The sequence below is a fragment of the Ascaphus truei genome, chromosome 1 (assembly GCF_040206685.1).
Source record: "Ascaphus truei isolate aAscTru1 chromosome 1, aAscTru1.hap1, whole genome shotgun sequence".
NCBI lineage: Eukaryota > Metazoa > Chordata > Amphibia > Anura > Ascaphidae > Ascaphus > Ascaphus truei.
The window spans coordinates 14,175,852-14,202,512 of record NC_134483.1 but is presented as its reverse complement, the minus strand read 5'-3'; the positions used below and the strand labels follow the sequence as shown (position 1 = coordinate 14,202,512).

General features: G+C 46.4%; 1 protein-coding gene across 2 annotated transcripts in view; it reads right to left on the bottom strand.

Annotated features, from left to right (window-relative positions):
* Positions 1-22,482, bottom strand: part of FAM219A (family with sequence similarity 219 member A) — a 226,100-nt gene extending 203,618 nt beyond the window's left edge. The window contains exon 1 of one of the 2 annotated variants that reach the window (XM_075582530.1): positions 22,041-22,482. In XM_075582530.1, coding sequence (XP_075438645.1) covers positions 22,041-22,100 — 60 coding nt within the window. In that variant the 5' untranslated portion in view covers positions 22,101-22,482. The remainder of the gene's footprint in view (positions 1-22,040) is intronic. The other variant, XM_075582519.1, reaches the window with a different exon arrangement.
* Between the last annotated feature and the right edge of the window lie 4,179 nt (positions 22,483-26,661).

Sequence of the window (26,661 nt, the reverse complement as noted above, 5' to 3'; positions counted from 1 at the left end):
GACGTCCGCAGCGTCATTTAACGCTGGGATTCCAAACGAGCAGGAGCGCGGCAGATAGGAGGCGGTCGACACAGGCGTGTACCTTCCCATTAGGCCCGAGAGTGCGGCAAAATTATATGGGCGGGAAATTTTTGCCGCGCCAAAATTTTGCCATCTTAGGCCCGGCCCTCTAGTGCAGTGCCGGAGATATTTCAGTTCTATGTGAGTGTGCACGACCCCCAAGTCACAACATCTCCCACTGCCGCTGCACATTACTATTTGCGGAGAGACTGACACCACACCCACATTGTGGGGGTGACTGAAGGACCCCAGAGGTTGGGACTGCAGATTGACACAGAGGGACTCCCCCTATTAAGGTAGAATATACATTTTTTTAAATAATTAAAAAATATATATATATATATATTGTGCAGCTCAGACGGTGCTTTAGGCTAAGGCCCCGGTAACTCCGCTGCAACGCGCGCCCGCGAGGTTGGCGGCGCGTGCAGCCGATTCCCCGGTCTGCAGCTCACTGCAGGAAGAGAGACCGGGGGGGCGTGGCGGGGGAGTGACGGGGGCGCGCCCATGACGTCACCCGGCAGGTTCGCCCTCATTGGCTGAACCGCCGGGGGGCGTGGCTTATCGCTCCGACGCGAGTCCTGCTCTCAATTCTATTGAGAGCAGGAGCAACTCTCGCCACAGCGCTGCGGCCCCCCCTCGCAGCGGGCCTGGCGCCATTGAGGGGAGGGCTCTCGTCCGTGCAGCGTCCGCCACAGCGGGCGCTGCAGTAGGCAGCGGGGGCAAGGCCTTACTGCCACAGGAATTAAAGTATTAATCAGTAGACACAACTATCCTAAGAAATGGTCATATATAAGTAATTCTTCCTCTCCTAATTAACAATGCGTTATTTTCCCATAGTGCTTTGCACTTTACTTCCCAGTGCGTCCAGCATATTCGTCTTCTGCCTGAGAGGCCTGTAACAGCCAAACTAAGCACTGTACAACCCTCCTACAGCAGCAAAGAGGTTAAAGGATACACAAGTGCGTTCTTTCAAAATGACAATATACAGGCATACCCCGGTTTAAGGATTGTGGCAGGACGGCCTGTAGCCGAGGTCAGGGAACAGTCCACACGTGTAGTTTCAGGATAAATGACAACGTTCAGTGGCTTTATTTCTCCACAGCAACATAACATGCGGGTACACTGTCCCTTTAAACAAAACAAATCCTGTTCCACATTGGGAGAAACTGACTAACACACCAGGCCTATCTAGCAGGCTGGCTGGCTAAACCATAACCAAACCATAAGTGTCCTTTAAGCTGTCAGGAAAACAAATGAACAATCCTTACTTTGGTTGAAGTAGTGACTTTGGTGAAATCCCTCTGGCTAACAGCTCACATAGCAGTGTGCTCCGGTCTCAGGCAGGCAGCTACTGCCAGTAACAACATCATCTTATACCTTGCTGCTTCTCAGGTGTCAGCTTACATCCTGATTACCTAGCTTCCACCTGAGTTAACCCCTATGAGTGCTGGGTGAAGCACTCAGACATATGTCTCCCAGGCATAACTGATAGGGGTTGACTTCACCCTGTCACAAGGACACTCACTTTAAGTACACTCGCGAGTAAGTACATATCGCTCAATTGGCAAACAGCAGCTCACGCATGCAACTGTCAGCACGTCCTGAACAGCAATACCGGCTCCCTACCTGTACCAAAGCTGTGCGCAAGCGGGGAGACTATAGAGCCTGTTACACATGCGTTATTTACATCAGTTATGCACATACTGTATATCGATAAGTGGGGAAAAGGCTGTGCTTCACTTTAAGTACATTTTCGCTTTACATACATGCTCCGTCCCATTGCGTACGTTAATGCGGGGTACGCCTGTGTTACATAGTTACATACATGCTCCGGTCCCATTGCGTACGTTAATGCGGGGTACGCCTGTGTTACATAATTACATACATGCTCCGGTCCCATTGTGTACGTTAATGCGGGGTATGCCTGTGTTACATACATGCTCCGGTCCCATTGTGTACGTTAATGCGGGGTCTGCCTGTAGTGCACAGAGCTTCCCCAGCCTCGTGTCTCTTCTCCACGTACGCAGAGGAAACACAGTGTGGTAGACAAACAAAGAAGGAGAAGGGAAGGTGAGGGGGGAGAGGGGCAATGGAAGATATGGCCGTCTATCCATATATTTTTTAATGTAACAAATCATGAGGGTTATCAAATATCTGAATGTATTGTTATATATGATGACATGCAAAGATGCATATCATCATTCAGATGCAGCGGCCGTTATCCGAACACTTCACGCGGTGTATACCTCGGAATACCCATGTCACGGCGCGGGATTGCTTCCAACCGTTCCGCCTTAAGACGCGAGCGCAGAAAATGGCATTTTAGTGTTCTGGCTTTTAAACACCTGAAATTGACACAGTAGCACAGCACTGTACACATTACAATTCATTCATTTCATTGCATTTAATTGCACACAAAGAAACAGAATCCATAAAATTCAAACAAAGCAGCCGCGATAAACACGTGTGGCTGTTGCGATTGGCAGCGTTAATGCCACGTGGAGTACAGCAGCGCACACGAAAACGGCGCCGTGATTCGTTCGAATAACGCCCGCTGCACCTGTACATAACATCACATCACAATAAGATAATAGTAATATTTTGGTACAGTACACTGGATAGGCAAGCGGGGTTTCCATGGAGTTACTAGAAATGTCAGATCCTTTTACTTACAACCTTCTGCATTTCTTAAAGGGTTGGAACTCATTGCACGGAAATGTGAGCAGCAGGCTCAGGGCACTGGAGCAGGGGCCGGTTATATAACCCAATTCTGATTATTGGGCTACAAACTAGATTGCAGATCCCACAGAACAGGATGCCTGGGGAGAGGTGGGACCAGGAGACTTTGTTGATGGCTGGCATTTTCCGGGGGCTTTTGCAAATCTGCTTCTCAACCTGCTGAAAATAACAAGTTGTGCTCATGAAATATTGACGGGCAGTTTCATTTTTTCCATCTCTTTTTCGTGTTTGTCAGCGCGGGGGGAAAAAACTACGTAATATGCAGCCCGGGCTTTGTGAAACCAGTCCTACTCCAAGTCACAGTCACATCCCCCACAATCGCGCGCAATGTGTTCGCGTTAGAATAGCTTTCTTTCTATTGCCTTGGCCTTAAAACCCTCCAGAGCAAAGATGGTGCATTGAAGCAAAAATATTGGTATTTATTGAAAAATTACACTAAGATAGAAAAGTGAGCACCATTGTTTCAGAGCCTACACGTTGTCTTGGATAAACCAGATCAGTGTTTTTTAACAGCAGTTCCTAGGTACCCCTGGTTCCCTAGGCACCCTTAAAGTGTCCCCTACAATTTTCAGGTCATTTGAAAATTGGACTAAATACATAAGAATTGACTATGCATATGATCTCAGACGCGCTATTAGAGAGGGTTGGGGTTCCTTACAATGCATCTGATCTCAGACGCGCTATTAGAGAGGGTTGGGGTTCCTTACAATGCATCTGATCTCAGACGCGCTATTAGAGAGGTTTGGGGTTCCTTACAATGCATCTGATCTCAGACGCGCTATTAGAGAGGGTTGGGGTTCCTTACAATGCATCTGATCTCAGACGCGCTATTAGAGAGGGTTGGGGTTCCTTACAATGCATCTGATCTCAGACGCGCTATTAGAGAGGGTTGGGGTTCCCTACAATGCATCTGATCTCAAACGCGCTATTAGAGAGGGTTGGGGTTCCTTACAATGCATCTGATCTCAGACACGCTATTAGAGAGGGTTGGGGTTCCTTACAATGCATCTGATCTCAGACACGCTATTAGAGAGGGTTGGGGTTCCTTACAATGCATCTGCTCTCAGACACACTATTAGAGAGGGTTGGGGTTCCTTACAATGAATCTGATCTCAGACACGCTATTAGAGAGGGTTGGGGTTCCTTACAATCCATCAATCTCCGACGCGCTGTTAGAGAAGGTTGGGGTTCCACAGGATTTTCCAATACAATTATAGGGTTCCTTAACCGAAAAAAGGTTAAAAAAAAAAAAAAACACTGATCCAGATAGCAGCTTTCAAAGAAGATTTCAGTTTAATACCTTTTTTATGAATTGCAGTTTAAAGCATCAAAACATGTGAAATTGTCTAAGTTTTTTTTTTTTTTTTAATAATAAATCAGTTCTGGAGTATTGGATGATACTTACTACATTGAAAAATATTATTCAACTCTTAATGCCATTTTAATGCGTTTTAACGCATCCTTTGATTTCTATAGCAGGCTTTAGCCCACCTCCCAAGGAGTGCAAGAGCTTTGTAACACTTTCCTGTTTGGGATAATTTGTTGCCAATATTTCCAGCAGTTTGAGCTGCAAACTGTAACAATACATAATGTTACCTTAGTAATGAAAGGATACATTGTAGCTGCTGAACTACACTGACTGAAGCAGCCATTATGTCACCATAAGGATTTTGACAGATTTATAACAGGAGCACTAAACGATTGCCAGCTTAGGTAAGAATGTGGAATTATACATATACTGTACAATAATACCAAATAATAATGTGGAAGTACACATATACTAATAATAATATGTGAAAAAGAGACCGCTGAGTCTCCACCTGTGCTCAAACCACCAACAGCAAAAGAGTTCAATGTGGAATCCAATGCTGTCAGCCAGAGCCCAACAGTCATATATATTTGCATGTGAGTAGTATATAACGGCTGGTTAGGGATCTTGATGGTAGTCGCAGCTGAAAGCTGCACTCCTATGTCACAAGTAAGTAGATGCAAAACACAGCAGTTGAAGACATCCAATTCACAGTCCTGATGGCAATAATAAGCCCAAAACACAGTCCAGAAGGCAATGCGGGATAAGATAATGAATGAAGATAGTAATACTCACTGAGATAAACTGACAAAATAGGCTCCAGCTTGCGCGCATCTCCTGGGGAAGCAAGCAGTGCAGGGAGTTTCCAGCGCTTTGCAAGAGCGCGAAACGCGTTAGAGAACCACTCTAGCCCACCTATATGTCTCTGTGTATCCAATTTTGATTAAATAACCCTTGATTTTACGGCACATCAATAGTTGGTCCCTGCTTTTTGTCGTGGAGCTTTTCTGGTTTCCTGGTTCCTGTCGGTTCATCATGGAAACTCCCTGCACTACTACTACTAATAATAATAATAAGAAGAAGAAGAGAATGTAGTATTGTTGCTTTAAATTCACATATAGACATAGTGTAAGTGATTGCTGAAATAATGTTTGAATGTATCTTCAAAACGTGGGACAAATGAATTTATTCAAAGTTCTTATCTCTGTGACAGGGGATTGGAGACAGGTGAAGAATATTGTGAGCTCAAAGTCACATGATCAACAATACGGGCCGAGGGAGGAGCTCTGTGATAATGATATAGTACGTCACTTTATCTCCCTGTGCCTCAGGCACCAGCATTAGATGGTAACCTCTTTAGGGCAGGGACTCATTATACCGCCACAAAAACGCTATGTACAGCGCTGCGGTCACTGGCAGGACTATCTAAGAAAATATTATTATTATTATTAGAAGTTTATCACACAGTGATGTTTTTATACGGAGAAAAGGCGCACATATTATATATAACCGACGTTTGTGAGTGCAACCATTGAAGCTTTATTACACTAGGAGAGCGCGCCTCTCTTTTTCTCCTTCATAGGTTTCTTTGGGACCAGTTTTTCCCTGTGGAGAAGGCAGCCTCCGTGTCCTAACACACCACTACGGTGTTATCTACTATAGCTTGGGCTTTTATAAATATAAGTATATTTTATTAAATACATTGGTACATATATATTTTTAATACCATGTCTAATATTTAGTGTTCTTTCACTAGTTACTATATGCTCTCTAGTATTTCATATTAGGGTACTGTTTCTTAAATCACTGGTAGCGCTGTTTTATCTTTTGTTTTATATATATATATATATATATATATATATAATTATTAAGGTTATGGTGGGTAAAAAAAGTGACAAAAACCCTCCACAGTAAAGCATAAAGCAACTGTAAATATTACTGTATGCTCATTTGCATGTCTTAGACAGGTCTGCAACCCTGTCTTTCCCCATTATCGCCCAGCATACAGCGCTTCCACTGCAGCAAGGGATTCTGGGAAATGACATGCAAATGAGCACTCAGTGCCACCTTTTGTCTCAAGCTCGTATTACACAAGCAAATCCTCAAGCCAATGCATGCTGTTTTAAACACAGCTTTTAGACAGAGGCTGGGATGAGATGCAAAGCCATTAAACCCACTCACAGACATGTTTCAACCTTGATGGGTACCATCAGTGTGAGGTTGGTTGTAATGGCTAAGCTGGTTTTGAGACTATAGACTAGGTAATCACCACAATTATTACCTATTAATTATTACCTATTACCTAGTGACTGACACTAGTGAACTCTCGTCCCATGAGCGCTAAAGGCCATGTCTGTACATACTGTGCTATATGTATGAACACACAGCTGTCTCTCACACATACTAATACTCCTTGTTTTTCCATCCCTATACACCAATAGGGACCACTAAGTATCCACACACACTTTTAGTTGTGCTACAAACTCTCACATTTCCACACCCACCCACACCATTAATATCCACTCCCACTCCACACACACCTTGTGTAAAGAACTCTATATACTGTTGGCTCTCCATTCATTTTTATTCACACTGATACACATACACACTCTTTCTTCACTTGCTTTCAGTAACCTTTTGACACCTCTAGCCATAAAACACATCCACACCGGGGGAAGGAACAGCACAGATAACATTCCAAGAGACACTGTTTTTAAGTATACCTTTTGCTTCATTCATTGTAACATCGCCGGAAGAAGAGATCAGTGTATCTCGAAAGCTCGCACAAATAAAAGCATTTCGTTAGTGTATATATATATATATATATACACACACCACGTTGCAGTCTCTTTTATCCAGATCAAAGGCAGGGAAACGTAGTGTTGATGCACAGGAGGGTTTATTTGCCAGGTACAAAGCAGGAACAGGGTTAACTTATAACATAAAACAGAAACAAAAACCTAACTCCTTTTCAGAGTTCTGACTAACACAGCTTAGTCCCTAACTAACAGTGGGGGAAACTAAGGTATTTCCCCACTTTAGACACTGTACCTGCAGCTTCCCTTTGCAGTATGTCACAGGGCTGTCTGTGTGTGTGCCTTCAGTACGGCACAGCAGCAGCACAGGATGCTGTCTGTGCTGCCTTTTAACCTTGAAGCTCATTAATTAGGGCTCAGGTGAGAGTGAAGGGAACACACCCTGGAAGGTGCTGGGTCCTATGTACCTCCCCTCAAACACCTTTTGCTTCAATATATATATATATATATATATATATATATATATATATATATATATATATATATATATACAAAAAAAACAAACAAAAGCGCAAGCTCCATAGCACGTAACTGAGTAAAAAATAAGGTACATTTATTTAAAAAATCAGCAACCCATAAGAATGTGCACTTACAGGATTTTAAACAGAACCATTCGTGGGAGAGAAATCTCTATTGTGGTCATCTGCGGTGGTAGGGTGAGTCCCAGGTTTGCAGAGTGGATGTAAACAGCCCAGGTTCACCATGAACTCCTATCCCAAATTGGCAGCAAGATATAAAGACATCCAATGCCTGCACGTCCTTTGCTCCCTCATACAATGGTTGCTAACACTTGAAATTACCGCCAGCCGGAGCGCAGGGAAGCCAGGGACTACAAATACCCCAACACAAATGCGATGATGTCACAGCTCATATATATATACACATATATACAGTATATAAACAAATCAGGAAAAAAGTGACACATTTTTTGTTTTTCCTCATATGTTATATATTTCACACTCAATCCCCATGTAAATGTGCACAATTGTCAGTCTGTTATATAGATTCACTACACTGTGTTCAGAAACCATCTTGCAGAAATATCACTTAATTTTCTTAAAATGTGAGCATTTCTGTCACAGGAGATTATAATATTTAATAATGACGTGAGAATCTAATCCATATCCTTGGGAATCGGTGAAGGCGCGATGACCTAATTACGCGCATAGTTACAAAATGGTGTTTGGCGAAGATGAGCATGTTATAAAGTGCCAGCCGCCAGGAGGACTGAAAAACACTCCTGCGCAAAGCGACATATCGTTCAGGAGTGGGAGCTGCTGGGTCAGCGTGTTAACAATGATGTGATCAGACGCTGGCGATCTCGTCTTCGGGCGCGCGTTTCAGCAGGGGGAGGACATTTTGAATACGCTGAACCATACGTTATAGTAATCTTAGCGTTTCAGGTTAGATTACAACCGTTTCACACATTTACGAGCTACGAAGGAAAAACTCCAATTTCTCCTTTATTGAACATGACCCTCCCGCGTTCTATCTGAGACATCAATTTAGTTAACACCAGCTGATTGTCTACATTGTGCTTCTTATATAGTGTTAATCTACATAACAGACCTACAAGTGTGCACATTTGTAAGGGGATTAAGCGAGAAACATATAAAATATAATATTTAAAAAGGTCCCCTTTTCCTGGGCACGGTTTATATAAGAAGCACAGTGGGGTTTAGTAGTATTGATACGTACAGAGCATAAGTGGCCTGGGGTTCAACACATTTTTAAAGGACGTCACTAAATCATATTATTTGTATAGGGTTGTACACTATGTAAAAAAAAGTTGAAACCCCTACACCGGAGCAGTTTTAGATTGTAAGCTCTCCGGGGCAGGCATTACCTTTCTTATTGTCTGATTTGTATAGCGAGTGAGTTAAACTGTGAGCGCTATATAGAGATATACACACAGTGTGGTCCATAAAGCAGCCCGTATACTGCATGGGGTGTTACCCCGGACTCTGCCGGTACTGACGAGTTAATGCAGGCTTGGGATTGATGTAAAACACACATGGAGAAGGAATAGGGACAGAGGTACCGGTGATAAATTGCTCTACACACAACCACAGACTCTCTGCAGACTGGGAAACATTGGAAACGCTGCGACTCGGGCACACAGGAAGGACATTACAGCGCGTCCAAGCTTCATACTCCAAGGCCCCTCGCTTTGCATGGCCACCTTGCAGCCACGCGCAAGTGAACATCACCCAGTGACACTGATAGCTTCCCAGCGCACGCTCAGTGTGGACTCTCCCTGACTCCCTTCGTTTCATTCCAATCTCCCTCTTCCACACCATCTCCTTCAGGGGTGGCCAGTCCTCAAGGGCCACCATAAGCTCAGGTTTGAAGGATATCCCTGCTCCAGCACAGGTGGCTCAATCGAAAACAGTACAGGTGGCTCAATCAGTGTCTTAGTCTTCGAATGAGTCACTGATTGCTTCATCACAGAGCGCTCATAAATACCCCTAATAACTGACCTCTTGGTGGCCCTTGAGGACTGGATTCGCCCCCCCCCTGATCTATTTCAATGGATATCACACTCTTAGAAATCAGGATCGCAGTCACAATGAATCGGTAGGTTGAAGGGCATGGGTACACTGTACCGTTTGAGCTTCTATATTGTACTGTATAGTGCAGTACTGTATACAGGCACACCCCGGTTTAAGGACACTCACTTTAAGTACCCTCGCGAGTAAGGACATATCGCCCAATAGGCAAACGGCAGCTCACGCATGGGCCTGTCAGCACGTCCTGAAAAGCAATACCGGCTCCCTACCTGTACCGAAGCTGTGCGCAAGCGGGGAGACTATAGAGCCTGTTGCAAATGCGTTATTTACATCAGTTATGCGCGTATATGACGATTGCAGTACAGTACATGCATCGATAAGTGTGAAAAAGGTAGTGCTTCACTTTAAGTACATTTCGCTTTACATACATGCTAACATACATACATGTATGTTAATGCGGGGTATGCCTGTATAACCTTCAGTGCGGACTGATCAGATGCGCACTGCTGTCTCTTTCAGCAAAGGAGGATTAGACCTGTGGCGCGCCCAGGTTCAAAACCTGCTGTGTACTGTGTTACCGCTGTACCTCCCTATGCCCACGGGTACAGGAGACTGGCTTTGTACTGAACAACTACAGTATGCGCGGTGCTTTTCTCCCAAGAGTAGGCCAGCATATCATTTGAAATGTTTCCTAAGTCAACAGTGCCCTGTTCTATTGCAATGGACTATTTACTGAGCTGTATTTTGAATGAGGAATAATCGCTGCTAGACACAATACAGGGGGATCAAATATCCAAATAGGAAGCGTTTATTTGGCTGTATTAATGTAATCCCACCATATGATCACCAAAAGAAAATGTGAATATGTTCATTTCATAGCGCTCTTATAATATATATCTGTAAGTATTTATTCATCTGTTAAATACTAATTAATGGAGGTGTAACGTCTGTTGAGAGGTGGTGGTTCAGGGGAATGATCCGGTTATGCATTTCATGCTGTGCTACTCATGTGTAAGAAAGCTTTGCTGAAAGACTTTCTACTTGGGTGCTAGTGTGTTCTTTCATGGAAAGAAACCTTTGAGACACGGTGACAAACGGGGGAAATGGTGGGTGAAGTATATTACATCAACGCACAATATAGCAGGAGGGGTCATCGCTATTTCTAGAAAAGACCTTGGCACCATTGTTAGAGGTCATTTTATGATAACCTCCAGAGATGCATCTACGTCTTTTTTCAGAGATACATCTTTTTAAGTTAGGAGATGCCTGGGTCCCATTGTGAATATGGGATTTCCAGTAAGTGCTCAGGAATATAGAGCGAATAAAAGATTGAGACGGCAGGTAAGTATTTAACTATATCAATGTGTCATATTGGATGGAACATTTGGGGCTTTGTGTCTTTTGTGTATCCATTAGGTCAGGGGTGCGCAAACGTTTGGCCCTGCACCCCCTGCCTGCTCAGACCTAGTGCCCGCGCTCTCCCTACCTGGTATCCGCGGGGTCATGTGACGTCACATGACCTAGCAGCATCATTTGACGCCACGTTGCTGTGGCCACATGGCGACTGATGCCACCGGAGACAAGGTAAGTGAGTTACAGAGGCCTCGCACGCTCCCCGGCATTTCATTTAAATGCTTTGGGGAAGAGCTGGGACCTCTGTAACCGCCGCGCCCCCCAAAAAACTTCTCACGCCCCCCCCCAAGTTTGCGCACCCCTGCACTAGGTCACAAACCCACAAACTCCTTTTGCCACAAATATATATGGTGTGGTGGGTTTGGGCTCTGAGCTTGCAGGGGTTGTGTGTGTGAATAAAAGAGTGAGACTGAATGCTGGATGTTGCTGCCTTCGTCCCATGTGTAAATTGCAGCTAGAAACAGGGGAGCACTTTGTTTGAAAATGCTCCAACATTGGTACAGTTTGGGATCCAGCTGCTGTACCTCTTACTCTGGAATTCCAGCACTGAATAGAAGTGGGAAATGTTTTGTATAGGGCTGAACTCCACAAGTACAGGGGTAATGTCACTGCCTTTGAGGACCGTTTAAATCCTAGTGACGGTTCCATGTGACCGTGGGCAAGTCTCTATCGCCCTGTGCCTCAGGCACCAAAATTACATTGTAAGCTCTTTGCGACAGGGAGGTCAATTCTGTAACCTGGCCAGTGGCCACAGCGTGGGCGAACGCTGCCTGGATTTGGGAACGCACAGACACAGGACACCTCTCCAGCCAAACCGTACTTCCTGGGTTTATATATAGCCAGTTTGGCCAACACCAGGAGCAGGCTGACGAGGTCTCTGGCTCTATAACTCAGGGACGCTGGGCACCCAAAAATAAAAAGGTGTTGGGAGAAATGCAGCAGGAGCGGCAGAAGAAGGCACCTCAGGGGTGACGAGAGAGGCTACAGTCTGGCATACAACACTGTAGTAGTATTGAGCTGATTGACATGGACAATACTTCCTAACACCAAGGAAGATCTTTAGGGTGCCTCCCATGTTTTAACTTGTCCAACCTTTGTCCTTAAAAGGGACAGTCCCTCCTACAGTAGGACCAACGTGAACTGATGGCAGTGACATGTTTGAGGGGCTACATCTGGCCGATTGATGCCATATTACCTCAAATCTTATTTTTTAAAAATGATCATTAAGAATAATGGTAGTTATTAGTCTGCAGACTGGGTGAGCTGAGACATGGGAGGGGCGTGATCTCCTGGGGCCACTATCACTGTATGAGAGTCTTCTCCCTCCCCCGCTCTACTACAGTACATTGGTTGTCTGATAAGGACAAGGGGAGATAAGGGTAAAGAAACCCCTTGATTGATAAACACTTCCCCATTCAGAAGCACCTAACTCGTAATTAATTTCCAGAGAATTTAAAGCAGACAAGTTGTTGCTTTTTTCAGGGGGGCCCTTTGCACTGTATTATTATATTTTGTTTACTGAAGCCAGTAAGATTTGGAAAAAAAATGTTTACAAATGTTATTTTTTGGTGGGGCCGGCTCTGTGGAATTGAATTTTTAAAGAAAAGAGCTACAATACCGGGACAAATCCGTTTGATCTGTCGTTTAGGAAAATAGGAAGGAAGCGGCTTGGCTACAAAGAAAGTGGAATTGTAGGTTTTTAAATGAAAAAAGTAGGGGTTTCCTGGGTGTCAAAATCAACAACAACCCAGCATCATTCCCACTGGCGGTCACCCCTTTGCTTTAGAGGGGAACTCACTGTACTAGGGTCATCATTAAAAGTCTGGCTAGTTAAAATCCGAAATTCCCCCCTGGCTGTGAGCCCAGACAATTAGACCAATTCAAAGCAAAAAATATTAGAGCGGTTGCTGACCTCCTGAGTTTTGGGGAGTTCCTGAGTTATCAAAACCTACAAACCAAATATGAAATAGTAGGACTGGATGTGTTCAAGTACCTACAAATTCGGCACTTTATTCGAACTTTATCCCCAACGTTGAAATTTCCCCCTCTCACAGTTTTTGAGCGGCTCTGCAGAGAAACAGGCCACCAGAAAGGTCTTATAACACAAATTTACGCAGAATTGGAAAGGGCCATAGAAGCCCCCACACATGACTATATGCTACATTGGGCAGCAGAATTGGAAATAGTTATAGACCGAGAGGACTGGGAAAGAATATGGGAAACTGCATCAGGAACTTCCATATGTACCACAATCAAAGAAAATATATATAAAATACTGTTTCGCTGGTATCTTACCCCAGTTAGAATAAATCAAATCTACCCCCAGGCGTCCGATCCATGCTGGAGAGGTTGCGGTCAAAAGGGGGACATGGCACATATTTGGTGGACATGTCCGGAAATTAAAAAATACTGGGGAACTATACAAAAACTAATAGAAGAGGTCACAGACCTCAAAATCCCTATTGATCCGTTGACCTACCTGCTGGCCAGGCCCTTAGAAAATTTGGACCGACCAACAGGTAAATTAATCTCCTTCATTCTTACAGCGGCTAGATGTGCGGTGGCAGCCGCCTGGAAGAAGGTGTCTTCCCCCTCAAAACAAACGGTAAAAAATAGGGTGCAAGAGGTGATGAATATGGAGAAATTGTCAGCTTTTTTGAAAAGATCTACTTACTCCTTTAACAAGACGTGGGATCCGTGGCTGACCCATATGGCACCCCTACGTCATTAAACCATATATGAGAAGTAAAGAAGAAAAATAGTTTAGAGGCTTTAACGAAAAAAGACTGGGGACACGGGAAGCAATGGGCACCCCTCTCCCCCCTCCCCTACCCGCCCTCCCCTCTCTTTCCCCACCCCTGTTCTCTGTTTCCACACTCGCGCTCTCCGCATAGCCCCTGGAGGGTCAGGGGAGCGATGAGTCTTTTTCTTTCTTTCTGGTTTCTTTAACTGATAAAAGGAGAAAAATCTGTATTAGGCTGTATTAACGTGTATGACTTGTATAATGTGAAATACCTAAATGCCTAATAAAAAATTTTGAAACAAAAGTCTGGCTAGTTTATTACACCTTTAAAACCAGAGGCAGAACATGAAACATAGACAGAGCTCAGTGCACATCCAGTGAAACTTATACACGGTGCAGTGCCTAAATATATATGTATAGATATCTATTAAATAAAATGGTCTTTTAGTTTAACATTTTGGCCAAAGTGTTGTAAGCCCCTGAGCCACTACACGGCAGACCACATCTCAAGGGTCCCTAACACTAATATAAATTCTTAATAACCAGTGCATTTGGGGGGTACAATATGAGCTTGCAGGTGTCCTGTATGTATAGTTTATTACACCTGCTGAGAGTAACCTCGGGTGGTACAGGAAGTGCTAGGGTATGCTGTAATAAGTCACAGGAAAACAGTATGAAACTAGTCCTGGTATAATACAAGCTGACCCTTCAAGGTCAGTAGAAAGGACAGGGAAAATAGCATTAAAATAGCATTAATATACATGCACCAATACACGCTGCTCGCCTGCTCTTGTGATTTAACAATACAAAATTTTGCAAAGTGCGATTTAGGGAAAAGCCGGTTATTGCTACGAAGTTTCCTTTTCTTTTCAGCAAATAAAGTTACCATGTGTGAGCGAGCCCATTCACACTCAGAGAGGTCTGCCACCCTGCCCTTCCCCATTATCTCTTCGCACACAGCGCTTCCCCTGCAGCCAGGGATTCTGGGTAATGACATGCAAATAAACACAGCGTGTCACTCTTTGCTTCTTGTCCATTTTAACATGGGGCCCCTATAAGGTTATGCCTGCCGCATCACACAGCTTTTCAGCACAGCCTTCTCTTTTCCTAATTATATCACAGGCATTTGTGAAAGCTGCGATGTTGGCTAAAACCAACTTTGTCCAATGTTTGTCATTGCTACCGGTTTAGCTCAAATTTTTGTTGCTGTATATTGCCCAGCTCCGCGGTCTGTACAGTACACGTTGCTGTATATTGCCCAGCTCCGCGGTCTGTGCAATACATGCCGCTGTATATTGCCCAGCTCTGCGGCCTGTACAATACATGCCGCTGTATATTGCCCAGCTCTGCGGCCTGTACAATACATGTTGCTGTATATTGCCCAGCTCCGCGGTCTGTACAGTACACGTTGCTGTATATTGCCCAGCTCTGCGGCCTGTACAATACACGCCGCTGTATATTGCCCAGCTCTGCGGCCCGTGCAATACATGTTGCTGTATATTGCCCAGCTCTGCGGCCTGTGCAATACACGTTGCTGTATATTGCCCAGCTCTGCGGCCTGTGCAATACATGCCGCTGTATATTGCCCAGCTCTGCGGCCTGTGCAATACATGTTACTGTATATTGCCCAGCTCTGCGGCCTGTGCAATACATGTTGCTGTTTATTGCCCAGCTCTGCGGCCTGTGCAATACATGTTGCTGTATATTGCCCAGCTCTGCGGCCTGTGCAATACACGTTACTGTATATTGCCCAGCTCTGCGGCCTGTGCAATACATGTTGCTGTATATTGCCCAGCTCTGCGGCCTGTGCAATACATGTTGCTGTATATTGCCCAGCTCCGCGGCCTGTACAGTACACGTTACTGTATATTGCCCAGCTCTGCGGCCTGTGCAATACATGTTGCTGTATATTGCCCAGCTCCGCGGCCTGTACAGTACACGTTACTGTATATTGCCCAGCTCTGCGGCCTGTGCAATACACGTTACTGTATATTGCCCAGCTCTGCGGCCCGTGCAATACATGTTGCTGTATATTGCCCAGCTCTGCGGCCTGTGCAATACATGCCGCTGTATATTGCCCAGCTCCGCGGCCTGTGCAATACATGTTGCTGTATATTGCCCAGCTCCGCGGCCTGTACAGTACACGTTACTGTATATTGCCCAGCTCTGCGGCCTGTACAGTACACGTTACTGTATATTGCCCAGCTCTGCGGCCTGTGCAGTACACGTTACTGTATATTGCCCAGCTCTGCGGCCTGTACAGTACACGTTACTGTATATTGCCCAGCTCCGCGGCCTGTGCAGTACACGTTACTGTATATTGCCCAGCTCTGCGGCCTGTGCAATACATGTTGCTGTATATTGCCCAGCTCCGCGGCCTGTGCAGTACACGTTGCTGTATATTGCCCAGCTCTGCGGCCTGTGCAGTACACGTTGCTGTATATTGCCCAGCTCTGCGGCCCGTGCAATACACGTTGCTGTATATTGCCCAGCTCCGCGGTCTGTACAGTACACGTTACTGTATATTGCCCAGCTCTGCGGCCTGTGCAGTACACGTTGCTGTATATTGCCCAGCTCTGCGGCCCGTGCAATACACGTTGCTGTATATTGCCCAGCTCCGCGGTCTGTACAGTACACGTTGCTGTATATTGCCCAGCTCCGCGGTCTGTACAGTACACGTTACTGTATATTGCCCAGCTCTGCGGCCTGTGCAGTACACGTTACTGTATATTGCCCAGCTCTGCGGCCTGTACAGTACACGTTGCTGTATATTGCCCAGCTCTGCGGCCTGTACAGTACACGTTGCTGTATATTGCCCAGCTCCGCGGCCTGTGCAGTACACGTTACTGTATATTGCCCAGCTCCGCGGCCTGTACAGTACACGTTACTGTATATTGCCCAGCTCTGCGGCCTGTACAGTACACGTTGCTGTATATTGCCCAGCTCCGCGGCCTGTGCAGTACACGTTACTGTATATTGCCCAGCTCCGCGGCCTGTACAGTACACGTTACTGTATATTGCCCAGCTCTGCGGCCTGTGCAGTACACGTTACTGTATATTGCCCAGCTCTGCGGCCTGTACAGTACACGTTACTGTATATTGCCCAGCTCTGCGGCCTGTACAGTACACGTTGCTGTATATTGCCCAGCTCTGCGGCCTGTACAGTACACGTTGCTGTATATTGCCCAGCTCCGCGGCCTGTGCAGTACACGTTACTGTATATTGCCCAGCTCCGCGGCCTGTACAGTACACGTTACTGTATATTGCCCAGCTCCGCGGCCTGTACAGTACACGTTGCTGTATATTGCCCAGCTCTGCGGCCTGTACAGTACACGTTGCTGTATATTGCCCAGCTCCGCGGCCTGTGCAGTACACGTTACTGTATATTGCCCAGCTCCGCGGCCTGTACAGTACACGTTACTGTATATTGCCCAGCTCCGCGGCCTGTACAGTACACGTTGCTGTATATTGCCCAGCTCTGCGGCCTGTACAGTACACGTTGCTGTATATTGCCCAGCTCTGCGGCCTGTACAGTACACGTTACTGTATATTGCCCAGCTCTGCGGCCTGTACAGTACACGTTACTGTATATTGCCCAGCTCCGCGGCCTGTGCAGTACACGTTACTGTATATTGCCCAGCTCTGCGGCCTGTACAGTACACGTTGCTGTATATTGCCCAGCTCTGCGGCCTGTACAGTACACGTTGCTGTATATTGCCCAGCTCTGCGGCCTGTACAGTACACGTTGCTGTATATTGCCCAGCTCTGCGGCCTGTGCAGTACACGTTACTGTATATTGCCCAGCTCCGCGGCCTGTACAGTACACGTTGCTGTATATTGCCCAGCTCTGCGGCCTGTACAGTACACGTTGCTGTATATTGCCCAGCTCCGCGGCCTGTGCAGTACACGTTACTGTATATTGCCCAGCTCCGCGGCCTGTACAGTACACGTTGCTGTATATTGCCCAGCTCTGCGGCCTGTACAGTACACGTTGCTGTATATTGCCCAGCTCTGCGGCCTGTACAGTACACGTTACTGTATATTGCCCAGCTCTGCGGCCTGTACAGTACACGTTGCTGTATATTGCCCAGCTCCGCGGCCTGTACAGTACACGTTACTGTATATTGCCCAGCTCCGCGGCCTGTACAGTACACGTTGCTGTATATTGCCCAGCTCTGCGGCCTGTACAGTACACGTTGCTGTATATTGCCCAGCTCTGCGGCCTGTACAGTACACGTTGCTGTATATTGCCCAGCTCCGCGGCCTGTGCAGTACACGTTGCTGTATATTGCCCAGCTCTGCGGCCTGTACAGTACACGTTACTGTATATTGCCCAGCTCCGCGGCCTGTGCAGTACACGTTACTGTATATTGCCCAGCTCCGCGGCCTGTACAGTACACGTTGCTGTATATTGCCCAGCTCCGCGGCCTGTACAGTACACGTTACTGTATTTTGCCCAGCTCCGCGGCCTGTACAGTACACGTTACTGTGTATTGCCCAGCTCCGCGGCCTGTACAGTACACGTTGCTGTATATTGCCCAGCTCTGCGGCCTGTACAGTACACGTTACTGTATATTGCCCAGCTCTGCGGCCTGTACAGTACACGTTGCTGTATATTGCCCAGCTCCGCGGCCTGTACAGTACACGTTACTGTATATTGCCCAGCTCCGCGGCCTGTACAGTACACGTTGCTGTATATTGCCCAGCTCTGCGGCCTGTACAGTACACGTTGCTGTATATTGCCCAGCTCCGCGGCCTGTACAGTACACGTTACTGTATATTGCCCAGCTCCGCGGCCTGTACAGTACACGTTGCTGTATATTGCCCAGCTCTGCGGCCTGTGCAATACATGTTACTGTATATTGCCCAGCTCCGCGGCCTGTACAGTACACGTTGCTGTATATTGCCCAGCTCTGCGGCCTGTACAGTACACGTTGCTGTATATTGCCCAGCTCCGCGGCCTGTACAGTACACGTTGCTGTATATTGCCCAGCTCTGCGGCCTGTACAGTACACGTTGCTGTATATTGCCCAGCTCCGCGGCCTGTACAGTACACGTTACTGTATATTGCCCAGCTCCGCGGCCTGTACAGTACACGTTGCTGTATATTGCCCAGCTCCGCGGCCTGTACAGTACACGTTACTGTATATTGCCCAGCTCCGCGGCCTGTGCAGTACACGTTACTGTATATTGCCCAGCTCCGCGGCCTGTACAGTACACGTTACTGTATATTGCCCAGCTCTGCGGCCTGTGCAATACACGTTACTGTATATTGCCCAGCTCCGCGGCCTGTACAGTACACGTTACTGTATATTGCCCAGCTCCGCGGCCTGTGCAGTACACGTTGCTGGTTATCCGAGGGAAACAATAACAGGGACGTTCAATGTAACAGTCACAGTTATTTTGGGGCCTTATTCTATAACCACCGAATTAGGCTTTTCTATAGAATGATTCAACCCCCCATAAAAGTAACTTGGACTGATTTGTTTCTATGCTGGATCGCAGCTTGTCAGCTGCTTCGGTTTATCTGTACGAGAGAACACCAGAATTACTTTGCAAACAAAACACTGAGCAAAGATAAACCACTGCCAGGCGACTCTGAACACTGACAAATGGTCTTATCACCAAGAGACATCATTTGGTAAAAACCCACAGCATTTCTTTATCATGGAAAGTCTAAACAGTTAGTTCAAAATACTCATAGTTGTCCAATATCAGTAAGGGACATTTAACCCATTAAACAAACCCCTGTCTTCTGTTCACTTTGTCAAAGAAAAGACTGCTATTTTATCAAAGACGTGTGGTCAGACTCAGTACTGCTCTAGCTAACACCGTGTTCATTTTCACTGGGAATCCTGAACAGAAAATGGAACATTACAATGATTTTGGCCAGCGTGGGAGGGGGTTTGCATGGCCTTACAGCAGGGTTCTCAAGTCCAGTCATCAAGACCCCCCTACAGGTCAGGTTTTCTGGATATCCCTGCTTCAGCACAGGTGGCTCAATCAGTTGCTCAGCCCCGTGCTGAAGAGCCATCTGTTCTGTCTTCGACTCCGCCACTGATTGAGCCACCTGTACTGAAGCAGAGACTGACATCTACCTGTGCTGAAGCAGGGATTGATTGGGCCACCTGTGCTGAAGCAGAGATATCCTGAAAACCTGACCTCTTAGGGGATCTTGAGGACTGGAGTTGAGCCCCCCTGGCTTACAGGGTGATATTTCCTGACGAAAGCCCAACTCCTCAAAGCTCTTTAAAAACACCCTACCATAAATCGATGCTTTTATCTATCTGGATTTGGTGTGCAATAGATGCCTGCGACATTTGGCTTGGATGCTTATCTCTAAAACCCACGAAAACAAGTTTCCAGGATCGCCCAGAAATCAACAAGCATCACAATACTATAGCATGAGGATAGCAAGAAGCATACAAGTTCAATTATAAAGCGACGCGCTCTTATTAAGGTGCAAGGCATCCTGTAATCAACCAAGCATAAATCAAACCCCATAGAGATGAATCAGACCGGTGATGTTTATTACGGAAATCCATGTTCCTGCGGATCAATCACAGAGCTATGAATCAACGTTCATGAATAATGTCGAGGACGTCTCAGAATTATCTTCTGAAAGGCCAATGCAACGAGCGGCTTGGAAACAGGACAGTCAGGGCAGCAAAATCCCCCCCCCCCCCCACCCTATAAAAACACCGGCAAGCAGAGATTTAAATGAATCGTCCAAACCTATTTAATTACCTGCAGATAAGGGAAGGACAAGCTCATCTGGCATTACGGCATCACACATTAATTAGCATGAAACAATGTGTACGTCAAAGGGCATTATCCAATCTGTTGACATCTCTGGATAAAGACAAGCTGGAGATATACACAATGGCAAATCTCTGTTTATCTATATATATATATATATATATATATATATACGCTGTATAAATATATATAATATATACAGTGCATCTGATTGTGATGGTCAGCATGCCATAGCTTCGGATACAATGTGCCGTGTTTACATACAGTAATGCAGAGATTGCATCATTGTGTTTTGCCAAAGGTAAAGGATGAATAATATCACACGAGTCTACAGCTCCTATTTGGATTTCCAGAGGTTTGTTCCCTTTAAATCCTTCAGTATTAAATAGAAATTCACGGAGACGAAGGTTTAGGTGTTGAACAGCACCCAGCAAAACAGGCCGGGCACAGGCTGACTTGCAAGTATCCATTGTAATGAAAGATATCCAAACCCTCTCTTCCCTGCCAGTGGAAGGGTTAATCGTCTTGTATGCTACTCCACTCACCCTAATATGAGAATCACAGCCTTACTTTGTATTGGACTCTCCCACTGAAAATACATTAGGTGAAATCAAATGTACATGAGGTCACCCGCATCATTATACTCTGCACACATCCATTCTGTCCTCCAATTCAGTGGGATCACCCTCTCACACATATCAGTATTTTACTAAGATCATTCAACGCCAGGGCTATCCTCTCACCCTAAATCGATGCCCCTTTAGAAGTGAATGGGATCACCCTTTTAAAAGCCAAGATCATGCCTCAAAGACGACCCTACATATTTCTATTATCACCCTTTTGCAAGCCAGGCTCACCCTTCTGCACACATCATTTGCATCCCAAATACGGCACATTATACCCAATAAATGGTCTTCTGCATTTAAATAGGGGGGGGTCGCCATTTTCAAAGTCATGACTATCCTCTTCCAATGCACTGTGACCCCAAAAAATGTCAGGGTCTACATATCAAGGCAAACGTGGTGCCATTCTGGGACCAAGAAATAATCCTGCATCAGCTCTATCAAACCCAAACACCTACATCTTGTGCAACTTTTTTTTGCCCCACAATTGCAACAATTTGCTTCGCCCCCTACATGGGATCACCCACCTACAAATAAGGAATTCATCTCGCTTATCAGTTAATGAACTGATTAAAAACACAGTGTTTGCAAAATGCAGGATGAAGCCACACAGAGTCCAGCCATGCACCACCCTCCCTCGTTCCTTCCTACTCACCCTCCTCCCTCCCTTTCTCCCCTTCATCACATCTCTTCTCCCTTCCTTCCCTTCTATTCCTCCCTCTCTTCTTCTCTTCCCCCATCCCTCTCTTTTCCTCCCTCCCTCTTCTTAGCTCTCTTTTCCTCCATCCCTCTTCCTCTCTCTCTTCTTGTCCTCTTCCTCCCACCCTTCCTCAGTCCCTCCCTCTTCTTCTCTGCCTCTCTTTCTTCTTCTCTTCTCCCCTCCCTCCCTCTTCTTCTTTCTCCATCCCTCCCTTCTTCTCTTCCTCCCTCTCTTCTTCTCTTCCTCCCTCTCTTCTCTCCCTCCCTCCATTCTTCCCACCTTCATTCCTTCTATTCATCCCTTCTTCCCCCACCCTCCCTTATTTCTCTCTCCCTTCTTCCTCCACCTCCCATGTAAACCCCACATACCAGTGGTTGCATCTCCGAGTGCACAGTGGGCACCTGGAACCTGTCAATCTCTTCCATCATGATGGCAGGCTGTGCTGTGACTCCTTTGTTGTGCTGCTGTGGCTGCTGCTGCACAGGGAGGGAGGGATGCTGCTGTTGCACAGGGAGGGAGGGATGCTGCTGCTGCTGCTGCACAGAGAGGGAGGGATGCTGCTGCTGCTGCTGCTGCACAGAGAGGGAGGGATGCTGCTGCTGCTGCTGCTGCACAGAGAGGGAGGGATGCTGCTGCTGCTGATGCAGATGGTGTTGATGCTGCTGGTGCTGATGCTGCTGCTCTCTGCCTCCTCATCCCCTCCGCACAGCGCCTGCTGCTGCCGTGACTCAACAACTCCGCTTCCGGGTCCGGAGCTCTGCTTCATTATTCATGAGGGATGGGCGGGGCTAGAGGGGGAGCGGCCTGATCACTATTCATGATTCACGCGTCCAAGTGGCGTGCCTGAGAAGTGGGGCGGGGGTGATTAATTATTCATGAGCTGCTGCTTCTGTGCTGTGGTAAGGGGCTTATGGGTCATTGACGTAATGGACGGTACAGTATGAGGGAGGGAAGTGAGTGTGAGTGTGTGGCTGTCTGTGTGTGTGTTTGGGGGGTGGGATTGTTATATATTGTGTAAATAAGACTGATATAAACAATAAACACGCTACTTTATTTTATGAGAGTGAGTGCTTTATAAATCAGTTTCCCTTTTATTGAGTGACACTTCAAACAACTGTAACTGCCTTTTATTGAGTGACACTTCATATGACTGTAACTACCTTTTATTGAGTGACACTTCATATTAATGTAACTACCTTTTATTAAGTGACACTTAATATGACTAACTACTTTTTATTGAGTGCCACTTTATATGACTGTAACTACCTTTTATTGAGTGACACTTCAAATGACTGTAACTACCTTTTATTGAGTGACACTTCATATTAATGTAACTACCTTTTATTAAGTGACACTTAATATGACTAACTACTTTTTATTGAGTGCCACTTTATATGACTGTAACTACCTTTTATTAAGTGACACTTAATATGACTAACTACTTTTTATTGAGTGCCACTTTATATGACTGTAACTACCTTTTATTGAGTGACACTTCATATGACTGTAACTACCTTTTATTGAGTGACACTTCATATGACTGTAACTACCTTTTATTGAGTGACACATCATGACTAACTACCTTTTATTGAGTGACACTTCATATGACTGTAACTACCTTTTATTGAATGACACTTCATATGACTGTAACTACCTTTTATTGAGTGACACTTCATATGACTGTAACTACCTTTTATTGAGTGACACTTCATATGACTAACTACTTTTTATTGAGTGACACTTCGTATGACTGTAACTACCTTTTATTGAGTGTCACTTCATATGAGTTGGACACTAAGTGAGTCAGGACATGCTTTATATGAGTGGGACTGCCTTTTAACGAGTGAAGCCCACTATAAATGATTAAGAAAGCTTACAAAAGAATGGGGCTCACCTTATGCAAGTACAGTATATTCCAGTGAGTGAAACTCATTCCTTGTCAGCGAGACTGACTGTAAAGGAATACGTCTGCCCTCCAATTAATGAGATTTACACTACATAGTACAATGAGAACTATAGATATAGCAGCTGTAGTGCACTGTGTTATCGCTACTGTGATATTTATTGCAAGAAATACCGTGATATTTTTTGCGTTCTTTCTAGCGTGAACTGATAAAATCCATTTTTAGGCACATAACTTTTAAAGATTAAGTTTAGTGAGCTGAAACTTGTAGTTTCTGAGGTAAATCAATATACTTGACAAGGACAATAGTACTGAAAATCTACCTTTGACAAGCAGAAATATAGTTTAATGAATGTTTGCTACAAAATGAAAACGTATGATCGAAAGTTGTTCCCTTTTGAAGCCACATGTCTCTGAGTTGTACTAGTTTTGCAATATTACACCTCAAAAAATAAATTGCAAGTGGTCATCTTGTGAATATACATGTATGTGTGTATATCTTTGTGGCCAGGTCTCCCTATGGGTTCTTCTGCCTCCCCGTAACTCCGCTGCCAGCGGGTGGTGCGCAGGTGCCTCTGGTGCGTGAGGGAGCTTAGGCAGGGCGACCGAGTCGCCGGCGGCTCCCGTAGAAGGTCGCCGCCATATTGAAATTGATTGCCCATGCGCAAGACTCGTGCATATGCAGAAGGATGCAGCGAGTGGCGGCCATTAGGTAGAGGGGCTCCGCAGGGACTACAAGTCCCATCAGGCATAGGGGCAGGAACCAGGTGACGCCACGCAGCCAATAGGGCTGCAGCTTTTCTCTGCAACACAGAAGATACATTTCGCGCTGGGACACGCTAGTCATTCGGAAGAGGGACCTTTGAAGAGCAGGTAGTGTCCAGAGAGCAGTGCTCCCCTGGGCTAGGCCAGAGCTTTACCCTTAGGCCCCAGCAAGGCCCCGACTCACTGTAGCTTGTGGCTTCTATAGGGAAAGGTAGTCAGGGACCTTTCCCAATAGCTGCATATAGTCAGGTACAGCACCGGTGAGACGCCACGCGGTGACTGCGGCCTGTGGTCAGGGACCAGACCAGTTAGACGATAAAGACGGTAAGGTGATATTATCCACGCCGGAATTCACCCCACGCGGCGGCGGACGCCATCGCGGACGACAACGTTGGATCAGACGGATCCTCCTTGTTATTCGGCAATACCCGGGTGCTGGAACGCCGGGCAGGTACATAACCAAGTGCACTAACACTCCACGGGATAGCGCTATCTCCAACACTTTGGGTGGGCTTTGACATTGGGAAAGGGACATCAGGGAATTGGTGCCAGGCACCCGATGTACTCTGGGGACACTCACTGTTGGTATCAGGTTGGGGGCTGTTTTACTGTGTGGTACAGGGTACCAATATTATTGTGTTCAGTAAAGGTTGTTAGTATATATTTGTGTGTGTATCATTAGTATTGTGCTTGTAAGGGTCCATCCCTCCAAGTCGGGATTCCCTGCAGGTGGAGGCGCTGTCGCCATAAGACTCAGGTATACCCCAGGCTCCCAGTGGTGGAGGTCCAGGTCTTCTGTGAGCCACAAGTAATGCACCACACACACCGTAGTTGCCATATCCTCCGTAGGGTGGGGGAAAGTGCGCTACATTTGGAGGCTCTGCTGAGATCTCAGACCTGGGGTGCCCAAGCAGCAGCAAAATTACACCAGAATCATGTTTGTGCCCTCAAATCAGGAGGTCCGCAACTGGACCTTGGCACACAGAGTATCCCTGTGACACGTGGTCGCAGTGGGAGGAGTCTCAACCCTTACATCTGCATTTACAGTTCATGAGCACATAAGAAACTCCCCAGGCCTAGCAAACGCCCGAGTTCTAAACTAGAAATATGATGACGCCTTTAGTTGGAGTACGGTACTCCTGGCCACCGAGTATGAAATATGCTCAGAGACTGTCCCTCAGATACTAACCTTACCTGAACCCTCAAGTGAGGATTGCCCCCTTGTTTACCGTGAATTACCAGATCTTCAGGCCATGTCCACGCCACGACCTGCTGCCGCTGTACAATATGCGGATTAGGCCCCAACTCCCTCCCCCACGCCAGCAGGGAGGTCGCTAGCACCAATCTGGCGCTCATCCTAAGAGACTGAGGTGATCTTCCCTCGGGTCCCTTTCACCCCCAGTACCGCAGGCGAAACCCAACGATGGGCCGACTCACCCCCACCATCACCTTCTCTGATCCAAAGGGTGAATAACCCTATTCAGGCTATCTGTTTAAAGCCTGAATCCAACAGTTGCTTATCAAGTGGCGGCTCTGTTTTGGGAGGAAATCTAGCGCAGTTAGTGGAGGCCTTGACCACGTCGTCTCAGTCTCAGAACTATAGGAAGCTCAAAGCCTTCTCCGGGAGCACCCCCACGTCTGTCGGAGAAGAAGGGATAGACTTCTGGAAAGAACACACTCTGAAGTTGTTGGAGGAATGGTCTTGTACTGAAGCAGTGAAGAGGCAGCGGATCATGGAATGCCTCAGGCCCCCGCCTCTACGATAATAGGCATACACCGGGAACAGCATCCAGACCTGACGGCTCAGATGTTAGTTGATTTCCTGACTGAAGCCTATGGTTTAGCGGAAGATGAAGGGGAGATCTGGGCTAAGTACTACGCTCTCTGCCAGAAAGTAGGAGAAGAGCCGTCGGCGTTCATTCATCGCATCCAACTTGTCCTACGGACACAACTCACCCGCAAACTGCTCCCCGCCACCGAGATGGACGAAGCCCGCCATAAATTTCTGCGGGGACCGAGCCCAAACCACAACATAGCCAATATGATCCGCTGTAACCTTATGCAAGGGAGTCCTCCTACATTTACGGGATTATTACGCCAAGTGAAAGTGCATGAAGCGCACAGTCTGTTTCACTCCCACAAGAAACCCATGGGAGCATCCACTACAAAGGTTAAGGAACCCTATAGTACGGAGGAGGGCTCGCAATTCAAGCCATCTGCCGTCAAGTCCAAACCATCAGGGAGAGTATCTCCTACCTACAGTAACCATACCGCCCCTGGTGGCCGCATCTGCTACAGCTGTGGTCCGAAGGGCCACTTCT